Source organism: Ptiloglossa arizonensis, chromosome 9, assembly GCF_051014685.1.
Source record: "Ptiloglossa arizonensis isolate GNS036 chromosome 9, iyPtiAriz1_principal, whole genome shotgun sequence".
NCBI classification, from domain to species: Eukaryota; Metazoa; Arthropoda; class Insecta; order Hymenoptera; family Colletidae; genus Ptiloglossa; species Ptiloglossa arizonensis.
This window is the reverse complement of record NC_135056.1, coordinates 20,821,623-20,833,404: the sequence shown is the minus strand read 5'-3', so window position 1 is coordinate 20,833,404 and position 11,782 is coordinate 20,821,623. Positions and strand designations below refer to the sequence as shown.

The following is an 11,782-nucleotide window of genomic DNA, read 5'->3' as shown; positions in this document are numbered from 1 at the left end:
ATAGTTACTGTTTACTCCTTATCCTTAGTGTAGTAAAGCTTTGTAATATTGAAAGTCGAGATCGTATTGAAATACACTTAATAAAATTGTGCTTTCTTTCCATATCCAAGAGTAAGCTTTCATTTGATATTACCTGTGTCTTTTATAAAAAAACATAATCTTAGTACGTAAGATATTAAAATATTTATCTACAAAAATGTGCTTCATCTTAATTGTTCTTCAAAAATTTACTTTGCTCTTTCTACAAAATAGTTATTGTATGCTAGTAAACTACTAAATAAAAACCATTACGTTTGGGAAGGTTCAAATATACAACAGTTTTGAAATCTTTATTCATAAATTGCAATTGTGAGGCCATCTAGGAAAGGGGATAGTATCCTTAATATTTGATATACCCAAAACACATTGTAAAAATCTTTCAAACCCTATTCCAAAACCACCTGTTGTAACATTGCCATATTTACGAAGTTCTAAATACCAAGAAAGATTAGATGTCAAAGGTAATTTTGATTTTAATTTTTCATAATTATCTTCACGAATACTCCCTCCTACTAACTCCCCTACATTTGGTACTAAGAGATCCATTGCAGCAACCTTCAAAGAAAAGTAGAGTATACAATCATCATGCTTATTAGTTACAAGCATCGTATTTCTTATACGAAATCCCTCACCTTTGAAGCGTCATCTTTACATTCTTTCATATAAAATGGTTTGATTTCTTTTGGCCAATTCATGATAAATATAGGAATATTATTATTATATTCTACTAAAAACAATTCGTGTTCCTTTGAAAGCGGAGATCCGTATGTAATTGGCTGCTTTAATCGTTTAATATTATTTTCTAAAATCTTAATTGCATCGTCATACGTTATACGTGTAAATTTTTCATTTAACCACTCTGGATCGTGACCAACAATCGAATGAATATCGGAAGCACCCTTTTCAACTATGTCTTTAGTAATATATTTTATCAACATTTCAATTTCGTCCATTATATCATTAATATTATCGACAAATGCTAATTCAGCTTCTAACATGTAAAATTCAGACAGATGTAATCTTGATTTAGAATTTTCAGCTCTAAACGTTGGTCCAAAAGTATATACCTTTGTAAGAGCTCTGAAAAAATTTAACGATTCGTATACATATTTTTTGAACTCTATGTTACGTTACTCTGTTATTATTTATAAAATTTTTGATTCAATCACCTTGCAATAGTTTCTAAATGTAACTGCCCGGAAACTGTTAAAAAAGCTTTAGTATTAAAATACGATTCTTCTTCCGGAATACCTTCTGTTCTCATACTTTTCAATACTTCCACAGAATGTGGTTTTACTAGAAACAATTCACCGGCACCTTCACAGTCATTTGAAGTTAAAATCGGAGTATGTACATGAATAAAATTTCTGTCTTTGAAATATGTTATAATAGCTGCAGATGCTAAATCACGTAACCTTAATAAGCTTGAGAAGCTTCTAGTCCTTGCTCTGAAGTGCAAATACTCTCTAACATATTCCTCGGAATACTGTTTTCTCGGGAGAAAAGGATATCCATCCATAACGTCGCACGTTCCAATTACTGCAATATCGCTTACAAGTAATTCATGTTTATTATTTGGACCTATAACTAACTTCCCTTCTGCTTTGATACTGCTTCCGTAACTTAATTCTGTTGGTTTGTTAGACTTTGGTACAACAATTTGCAATATTTTCGAAGTTGACCCGTCGCTGATATCAACGAAAAGATTCTCTTTCATCTTTCTGACTGCCCGAACCCAACCCTAGATTAATAAAATGTTCAGCAACTAATACCACAAAAATTAAGATACATTTACACTCATACAATACAGATAAAGAGGAAACCCTAGCTATTTTATAACGAATTGGTCGTATTTAAAAAAAAAATTATAGACGAATAGACGATACGAGCTATCGAAATATCAAAAAATAATAGAGTACGGCTAACCTGTACTTTTATGTGCTTTCCAACCATTTCATTGAAATCAGCATCAGATATTTGTAACCCATTATGAAAATTGCATTTAGAGACATTAAGGCTTACGAATAATCTTCTCATAAATTTCGAAAACATCCTAAATGATATTTTGTTTGCGATTTACGGAAGCTACACAGTTAATTACACATTGCAAGTACATCCAGTGATACGGATTAGTGCCACGTGAGGGGAAAATTGCCAAGTTCCGTTACCACAGTCGAAATATAGAATAGAATGTATTGCGTGTCGCACGGCGAAAACAGCGGGATATAAAATAGAAATCACAGACGAGAAATAAAGAAAACGTATGCAATTTTTTTTGTGTCACGCGGATTGGGGGCTTGCAAGTTCCCTTATCATTTCAGTGTCACGTCCAACTTTATCGATTCAAAATGGAATTAGTTGAGAACATTATAAGCGGTAAGAATTAAAACCAAGTATGTTGACAGTTACTTATTCAAAAATGAACGGAATTTAAATCAAGAAACTAAGCATAAAATTCAAGAATAAGTCACCTAAATGTATTTAATAAATAATGAATGTTTTTATTATTTTAAAACCATGGAAGCGATATAGAATATACTTTTTATCTTACGAGAGTTGGCCTCGCATGAACTGAAATACCGACTTGGTAAAATATCAGAACCATTGGAGCGACCTCTTCGTTCGAGAACGGTGATTGTGGGAATTATATTCGAATAATCGAATAGTAAACGCAGAAAACTTATTCTCGTATATTATTTGCGGTTCAATCAAACTTATCAGTCTCGGAAAGTATCGTAACAACAAGTTACAAAACCAAGAATATTTTAAAAGTTACAGCTACCCTCATAATTTAATAAAATTCTCCAAGTCCCATTTATTCTCAGATCCCTATTTCGTAATAAGTATTTCACATTTTAAGGAACCAAGGATCAAACAACACGTGAAATTTTCGCATCTCTTTTTTTGTCGAGGTAGGGTAACTGGTTCGTGCTGCTGATGTACCAGGTGTTTTCCTCGTCCCGCCAAAGTTACGTCACAATGGGAGTTTTAATGTCTTTCGAAAAGATTTTCCTCGCGCGATAAAAAAAAATATACCTCTCACTCACGTAACTTAAAATCACGTAAAGGGAACGAAAGCAAAGCGGAGAGATAAAAGAAGCCACTCTTGTTACAACGAAATGAATTTATTGAAACGACGATCATACATTTACGTTTCGTTCGAATATTTAGACTTTCGTACGCGTTGCAAACATTTTCTACGTTACAATATCCCACTTGTTCCCGTACCTTGAGAAAGTATTCAAAGTTCACAGCCGATTAGCTCGGTATTAACCGCGAGGAACGATGCATTGTCACGAGTAATAACGATTACCAGGTCTCACCACGAGGAGGTTGCTGAGAGCGGAGATCCGAAGGAGAGATTGACGGGATCGTTGAACACTGGTTTGGATTAAATAACGACAAAATGCAGGAGGTAATGTAAAAATATATATTTTTTTTTTTTAGCAGCTCGAGATACACCGATCGTATTTGTTTTGTGAGTAACGTATGGGTTCAAATTTATTTACAATCTTAAAACGTATCGATCTTACGCTATCAAATTTAATCTTAATATAGTACACAAATTATTTTTTTTCCCCCGATACTCTTCTATCTATGTATAGCGATTATCCTACAATAGCTTAATTCGATGCGCACGATGACGACGGTATTTTATACAAGTGCTTTGAAGTTTCAAAGGTACGCGCTAAAGATATATAATACAGGTATCATTATCATCGACTTTGCTCGATCGGAAGACGATCCGCTTACACCGGCACCGAAGTCCCTCGACCACGTTGCGAGTACCACTATTAACAAAAACGATTTCAATCGTGCGACACGTTACCTTCTATCGTTATTAGTTGTCAGCATCGAGGATTAGTTCGGCGAAATGTCGTTTCTCCGTTGTACGATTTGTAATTTTCTCACACGTACGAATTTCTAACCGAATTACACACCGTGGAGAGTTCGTTGTAGAAAAACGACGTATCGCGTGTAGATATCTCGATACCGTGAACATTATCCCAAACCTTAAATAATAGTTTACCTGGTACGATTTTATCCTCTTGTATCGCGTTCGTCATATAGTTATCCTCGTCGGCTGAAACGAATTATGTAGGTCATGAAAACGCGAATGCGTTGAATAGCCGCTTTTAGGACAAAGAAACGGTCACTTGTCTTCGTTACTTACGAGCGCCTTCCGTCGCGAATCGTATTATTTCCGAGGATTTGCTCCAGCCGTAACGGTTTTTCGACAAAACGAGGGCTTCGTAGTGGGTCGCTTCTTCCAACCCCGTCAAATTAAAGGAGTACGTGTGAATGAAGCTGTTGCCATCGTTGCCGCTCGGTATATACAACGTGTGCCATTCCCCAGGGACACCGTTCTGAGAACAACGACAAACGATGCGGTTAAAAATCGTCGCGAATGAAATACACTAAACTGTGCTCGATGTTCCACAAGAAACGAACGTTAAGTTACGTATCGACGAACATACCGATTATAAAATCACCCACAAGTGCAAGATATTTCGAAACTTTAGATACAAACGACAACCGTTCTGTCACATCGTGCGCAAGCATTGAAACGATAACTCGTGAGTTGACCCTCGTAATATCGGTTCGAGCGACCACAGGATAGACCAAATGGGGGTCCGAACGGACCCGTGATTACGATCTCGCTCGTACGAATATTTCGAGTCACTTCGTTACGTTATCGTAAATTTCTTTATTTTCAAAGAAACTTGCACCGACGGTACAACCGAGTCAGTCCCAGGTGTCGTACGACGATAGACCCGCGAACATTATCGGATACGTCGGTGATCTTACCCTGTATCTACGAAATCTGAACTCGTATTGGACGATGGCGCTATAACTGTAGACTTCCCATACGAAATTGTACGAGGTCTTCGATATACTGTGCGATGTCTTCTTGAAGACGGCAGGATTCGCGACGCCCGATAATTCCACCGCCGCCTCGGTGATTCCCAAGGAATTAGAAGCTCTGCAGAGGTAGAAACCGTAATCCGAGGTCCTGACGTTCCTTATCACCAGGCTGTGATCGCTACCGGCGTTGTGCTTCACTATTCCGGACGAATATTTCACGCTTCGATTATTGAAATACCACTCCACCTACGGAAAAGGTGGTTACACACGGTCAGACGATTGTACGCGCGTGAGAGTAACGTTACGTCCTGACGTTCCCTATCATCCGACTGTGATCGCTACCGGTGTTGCGTTTCACCAGTTTGGACGAATATTTAAATGCTTCGACTATTTAAATACCACTTCATCTACAGTAAAGATGATTACACACGGTCAGACGATTGTACGCGCGTGAGAGCAATGTTACGTCCTGACGATCCCTATCATCCGACTGTGATCGCTACCGGTGTTGCGTTTCACTAGTCCGGACGAATATTTCACGCTTCGATTATTGAAATACCACTCCACCTACGGAAAAGGTGGTTACACACGGTCAGACGATTTTGCGCGCGTGAGAGCAACGTTACGTCCTGACGATCCCTATCACCAAACTGTGATCGCTACCGGTGTTGCGTTTCACCAGTCTGGAGGAATATTTGACGCTTCGACTATTTAAATATCACTTCATCTACCGAAAAGGTGGTTACACACGGTCAGACGATTGCGAGAGCAACGTTCGTTACGATTCTCGAGACCGAGGACACCCTCCGCGATCGTCTAAAGAGGATCGAGCGGCCGATGACGCAACCGAGGGGAAGCGGCTCGCTTTTAGAATGCACCGATACTTTGAATTTTACCCGATTGAGAGAAGTCCGGAGAAGTGCACCGTCAGCGATCAGCGCTTAACCCCGCCGGATACTCTTTTCGCGAAGGAGAAGCGTCGCGTGTCACGTTTACCGCAAATCGATTCTTCGCGGCTGCATCCGAGACGTGCCACGCCGAGCGGTTGCGACCGATCGCAGACACGAAAAGGTGACAACCTCGAACACCTTCGAGGGACCTACCCCCGAAGGTGTTCACGGTTTTATCGAATTTAGGACACGAAGCGGCCGAACGTTTCATTCTCGCGTTCAATTCCATCGAGGAGAGCCGAGTATGTACGTTCTTTTGGTCCGAGAGACTTCGAATACGGAGGAAAGAAACCGAATCACCTAGGATTTAATCGATAGTTCGACAACGTGGAAGTTTCCAAGTCGAATTGCTAATGGTGGATTACCCACGCGATCCCATAGTCTTGTAAAATTGCTCACCGTCGCCTCTGGCCAAGCGGTCACTCCGCAATGCAACTGCACTCGAATCCCAGGCGGCGCGTGCACCCAGGTCTTCGTCATCTCGATTCTCGGCTTGTCTGCGTGGTTGTTGATCGACGGTGAAACGCGACATCGATCCATGGAAAAGAAAGAAAAATCGATCGCGCGATATTAGAAACCGTGCTCGTTGCATCGACGAAAAATGGAAGCTCGAATTCTTATCGGGGAATGCACTCGGGTCTGTCTCGACTTGCCCATTTTCTTTTCGTTAAACGGCTCTCGGGCGAAATACAGCCTAGAATGGAGATCGGGGGCTCGGAGTTGTTGCTCGAAATAAAAAAAAAAGAAAAGAAAAGAAAAGAAAAGAAAACAACAGCGATAAGAATAACGTCTAAAGAGAATCTTCGTCCGTAGGAACTACCTACAAAACGAGGGCGTGCTTTCTTGGCTAGAACAAAACGAGCTTTATTGCATCAAGAGCGGAACGACCTACTAAATGTATTATATAATATTACGTTCGTCGTACGTAATTCTCGAAACAGAAGACGATCGTTGAACTTTATCGGATACGTGTCATTGTAATCGGTGACACTCGCATCTGTAGAGGTTTTCAATCGCTGGACAGTGCCGATTTATCGTGCCGATTGTTTAAAATTTTGTATCCATTCGATCACAGGCCACGCGTAGATACGCGAAGATAGATTTAACGTTGTTCTCGAGGTAACGATGTCGTTCGTGATCGCTCGGTGAAAAAATGACGATCGTCACGAGGAACGACCGTCGCCGGCGAACGAATTCGAAGCTCGCGCGGCTGCAATTACATCGTACGGATGTTCGATCGGAATACCAAAGAGAGGAATGCTAGGCAATTTCCTAATTTAATTACGACCGTTTAAGTGCGTATGCAGGATGGTGTACCCGATTACTTCCGCGCGTGCGGACCGGGAATACGTGACGTTGGCCGTTAACTCGAACGTAGGTGCATCGCGAAGAACTCGCGAAGCACCACGGAAAATCATTTTCAAAGAATTACGCGTTCGATGTTGCGTGTCCCGCGAACCGAATCGTCCTCGTTGTCGCGATGACGCGGTCCTCCTCGCGGAATCATCCGAGTCAGGTTCAGAGAACGACGAGATTGCGCCGTGACTACGATCTCGAGCTCTCTCGACGATACATCGACGCGAGAGAACAGGAGTTTAGGGAATATCGAGCGAACCGTTTCAATTTCGCGAAATTATCTAACGATAATTTTTGAAAGACGATCAGAGAGAATCGTCGGGATAAAATTTGAACTTACATCTGACGTACAAGTCTATGGTCGCGCTGGCAGGTTCGCCGACATCGTTGTTCGCTATGCATGTGTAACGACCGGCGTCGCTTGGACTCTCGGCGTGAAACTGCAACCGTGATCTGTCGTACAGAAACGGTATCTCCCCGTCCTGTCAACGAACAAATATTTTTATCGTTCTCGAGTAATTTATCCGCGTGGAATCTCGAACGATATCGATTACCTTGTTCCTCCAGGAAACTATAGGGACCGGAACACCTTTCGCCACGCACGCCATATCCACTTCCTCGCCCAAATTGACTTCCAGTTTACCGGATTCTGGCACCGGACGAACGCTCGGCGGATCTGCAAGAAAGAAACGAGCCCCGTTGCATCGTAACGCATCGGGTGCATCGTAAAGATGCGAACGATCCGCGACACTAGCGTCGAAATCGACGGCACACGAGACACACGTTAGACGCGTAAAAGTTGCCGCGAACGAAATCTAAGCTCGTTTCCAATTTCACGGGGGGACGAAAAAAGCGGAAAATTCGATTCCACGGAGGACACTTTTCCTTATTTCGACGCGCAACGAGCCGCGCTTTTGCGAAATGAAACCGAAATCCTCGCGGCTGGGAAAACTCCGTGGAGGATTTCGCAACGGAGTGAAACTTTCCCGAATTTATTTGCGGACGAGCCGTCCTCGGATCTTCCATAATTTCGCGTCGACGTTGATACCCGATGGAATCGATACTCGTTCTTTCCCCGCGCGAAATTCTCCCAATTAATTGGCGCGCCATGTTGTTCCGTTCCGATGTACCAATTAGCAATCAAAATACGATAAAATTTACCGAGTAATTACGATCGTCGATGTTAAATGTTCGAGTTTTCAAAAATGGAGCGATTTCAAGCGAGTCGAACAATTCGGAGAAATTGTTCTATCGGCAACCGTCCGATAGATGGGATCTAACTGTTCAACTTATCCCTCGTACCGATGTACTTACACATCACTTCGATCTCGTGTACTTGGGTAGCGTATCCCCACGGAGCTGGTCGAGATGCCTGACAGACGTATTCCCCGGTGTCGTTTCGTTTCACATGGAAAACCTCCAAGCTTCTATTTAAGTGCATTCTAACCCTTTCCGGTGGCACGTGTCGCGGTTCGCCGCTGTCGGCCAAAAGGATGCCATCCCTCCACCACCTCACCATGGTTTGCACCTTGTCTGAGCACACGAAACGCAAGGAACTTATCAATTCGTTCGAGGATTCGATTTCAACCGCGAGACTGGAAATCGTAGAGATTATCGAACACTGTAAAAGTCTCGTCTCCGTGTAATTTCTCCGATGAATTACAAACGGTAGCGTTCGTCGATAAATTTACTCCAACGTTCGTACAAATACGTCGTTACTTCTGTACCTGGAACGCATCTTGCGATTCGACGAACCCCAAAGGCAAGCGTTTCATCCGTCCATTTAATCTGACCTTAATCCTAACACGACGGAGTATCGAGGCCATAGTTCGCCAAGTAAACTTCGCGTTCTTGGCGGGAACCGAAGGACCAAGTACTTAATCCGAGTAATGTCCTTAATCCACGGCGATCTTACAATCATCGATCGTCTTAACGTGCGCGATCTCTCGTCGAAGTTGCGACCGGGTAAAGCGAACGTCTGACAGGTAATCCCGTTAACGAAATCACCGCCGACAGCGCGATCGATCGTACACTTAAATTGTTTGCTCTCTATACCGTGTACAGAGACACGGATCGTACGTAGCTGTATACGCGGGAGTGTTACGCATCGAGGGCTTCCCCGCTTTTGGAAATTGGTATCGATCGTTGCCCGAAATTGCGACGCTCTTCTCGCTTTAAACGACCCCGTGACCGGTGTTCGTCGAGCGTTTGAGCAACAAAAATTCGCGACAAGTAGCTTCCGAAAATCGTGCAGTTTAATTACGGAGTTCAATGTTTCGAGAAAGGGAAGCGTTAACGTTTACCCCGGCGCGAAACCAGAAGGATCGTTCTCGCGAGAGAAACATCACGGTACAACGAAGCTAAAGTTCCACGGTGGTTTACGGGATGCAACAGGTAATATTTGTTTGCAACTGTTCCGATCAAGGGGTCGCGTTTTCCGTAATCTTTCCGCGTACTACTTAATTCCGTGCTTATTTCTTGCCACGACCGCGCGCTCTTGTCGGTTCACCTGTATCTAAATTTTCAACGACCTCGAGCGAGCGACAATCGATTGCAATTAAGGCTGTTTTGGAATCATCGATAGCGACTTACCAACATCCTCGACGTAACACGGCAGTAAAACCGTATCGTTCTCGAACGTCTTCACCGTCGTTGGATAACTTTTGAAGCCGTTGTTTACCGCCGCGCGACTGCCTGCAACAACAGAATTATTCAACGGACACACCACGATTCAATGGGAACCGTTTCTCTATCGGTGGATCGTTCGATGGTAATTCGTCCTTTCGATTAAAAGTTACGAGGAATCTACTTTCTGTTCAATTTTCTCGTTGCTGGATGCGATTCCATCTTCCAGTTACCGTGGAAAGTTCGTCTCGTAATCGTGAAAAGTTGAACGCTGATTTCCTGTCCATTGTCTAACGGAATGGCAGAATTTTGCAAATTCACTTATTGTCGCGCAGTCGTTTGGAATTTTAGGAAAGACGGAGAGAACGTTCGCGAGCAGAGGAAAACGAAAACGAACAATTTCGAGAAATTCGCAAAATCGCTTCGAGGGCTCGTTTCCGCGTTCACCGCGTAGCTGGGTTCGCGACGAACAATCACGGAACACATCAGAAACAAACCGAGGGAAACAAACGGATCGGGAGTGAATTAATTTCGACGAATTTAACCGAAGCTGCGGGGAACAGAGAAATTTCCACGAAAATTGAATAAACGTTCGGATTTAAATTGCAATCGGCTTACAGCGTGAATATATTAACGCGATGCGAACGCGACGTCCTATTTGTTTGTTCGCGGATGTTCAATTCGTACGGTGGAAACGAAAACTTTCGAGCCGTAGGTATTCGTACGTAAACGTTGGTCGTTTAGAGTCGTTGAAAATCGAATATAGGTATGCGTGGTCGGCGCGTGTTGTGCGCGAGGGTTTGTTAAACGCGTCGAAAGTTCGCGGAAAGGTAATATCGTCCGCGGTCGTCCTGTCAAACAGCATACACGTGTCAAAGGTTGTATCAAGCGGAGGTATACACGGTTTACACTGTCACTGGTTTCGAACGAGGCTGAAACAGCGACAGAGAAAAAAGAGGATCGCGATCTGATTTCTCTCGATCGTGTTTGTATCGAGAATGCAGCCATTTGAACGATATCGCGGACAAGAATGCAAAGGAAACATCGAAACGATCGTTTACAAGTCGTATTATTTCGAACTCGTCGCTGACGTTGCTGAAAGTAAGCAGTTCTCGATAACGTGCAACGATAATATTCTTTACCATTTTTCGACTCGTCGATGTACACTTTTGTGTATCTTCGATCGGTTCGAACAGTGTACCGAACTCTGGGTAAACGCCGCTTTCGAATAGAAATAAAAATATACGCGTTTACCGTGTTATACGTATTTTTCGCTTACCTACGACGAGAATGCAAAACATCCAACCGAAGAGCATCATGTTATAGAAACATGTATGCACGTTTGAACACCCTTTAACCACGAAACAAACGATGAAAAAAATAGATCGTGAGTCGCGCACCGTCGTACGCGTGAACTCTTCGACTTTTCACGAGACACTGATCTTGGCTTAAGATGGTGATCGTATTCCGGCGATCTTAACGCGCGCGCACACGCGCACACAGTGGGACACACACGCCTGTTCACGCACACTTGTCGTCGCGTGTAATTATGACCAGTTGCCCATTGTGCGATTCAGGGATGCTCATGCCGTGACCCACGGAAGTATTCCAAGCTCTGCATCGCGTTTGAATTATCGCGAGCTTTATCGTCCGCGACACTTTCTCCTTCTTTTCCTCCGAAATGGTTCTCCAGCGTAACACGATTCTTTCGAGAGACTTTTAAAGTATACTTTAAAAAATACTCTTTTTTTCCTAACTAAAGGAGAAGTCTGAGAAAGAGAGAGAGAGATTGTCAAAGTTGTTAATCGCATCGGTGCAGAATTGACTTTGGTTCAAATGTTATTTGTTCTCGAAGCTTGTTTGTCTTTGGGAAGCAACGGAGTCACTCGGCGATGTTTGTGGAAAAATTGGAGCAGGAAAGGATCGGTTGCTCGAACTGAGAACCG

General features: G+C 42.9%; 2 protein-coding genes across 3 annotated transcripts; both read right to left on the bottom strand.

Annotated features, from left to right (window-relative positions):
- Positions 1-8: 8 nt before the first annotated feature.
- On the bottom strand, positions 9-2,344 carry Asnrs-m (asparagine--tRNA ligase, mitochondrial). 2 transcript variants are annotated; one of them, XM_076319601.1, is made up of 4 exons: positions 1,966-2,344; positions 1,209-1,780; positions 672-1,119; positions 9-594 (listed from the first exon to the last, which is right to left on the bottom strand). In XM_076319601.1, exons 1-4 carry the CDS (start codon positions 2,089-2,091, stop codon positions 334-336), a joined length of 1,407 nt encoding a protein of 468 aa, XP_076175716.1. In that variant the 5' UTR covers positions 2,092-2,344; the 3' UTR covers positions 9-333. The 2 variants fall into 2 exon arrangements, with proteins under 2 accessions (XP_076175716.1, XP_076175717.1); XM_076319602.1 differs by having other exon boundaries at positions 1,209-1,804; positions 1,966-2,079.
- A 1,102-nt stretch (positions 2,345-3,446) lies between these two features.
- LOC143151058 (limbic system-associated membrane protein) lies at positions 3,447-11,259 on the bottom strand. The gene is made up of 10 exons (XM_076319812.1): positions 11,116-11,259; positions 9,804-9,905; positions 8,526-8,744; positions 7,766-7,887; positions 7,552-7,693; positions 6,255-6,352; positions 4,849-5,151; positions 4,214-4,406; positions 4,070-4,123; positions 3,447-3,830 (listed from the first exon to the last, which is right to left on the bottom strand). The coding sequence occupies exons 1-10, from the start codon at positions 11,153-11,155 to the stop codon at positions 3,715-3,717; spliced, it is 1,389 nt and encodes a 462-aa protein (XP_076175927.1). The 5' UTR covers positions 11,156-11,259; the 3' UTR covers positions 3,447-3,714.
- Positions 11,260-11,782: the final 523 nt, after the last annotated feature.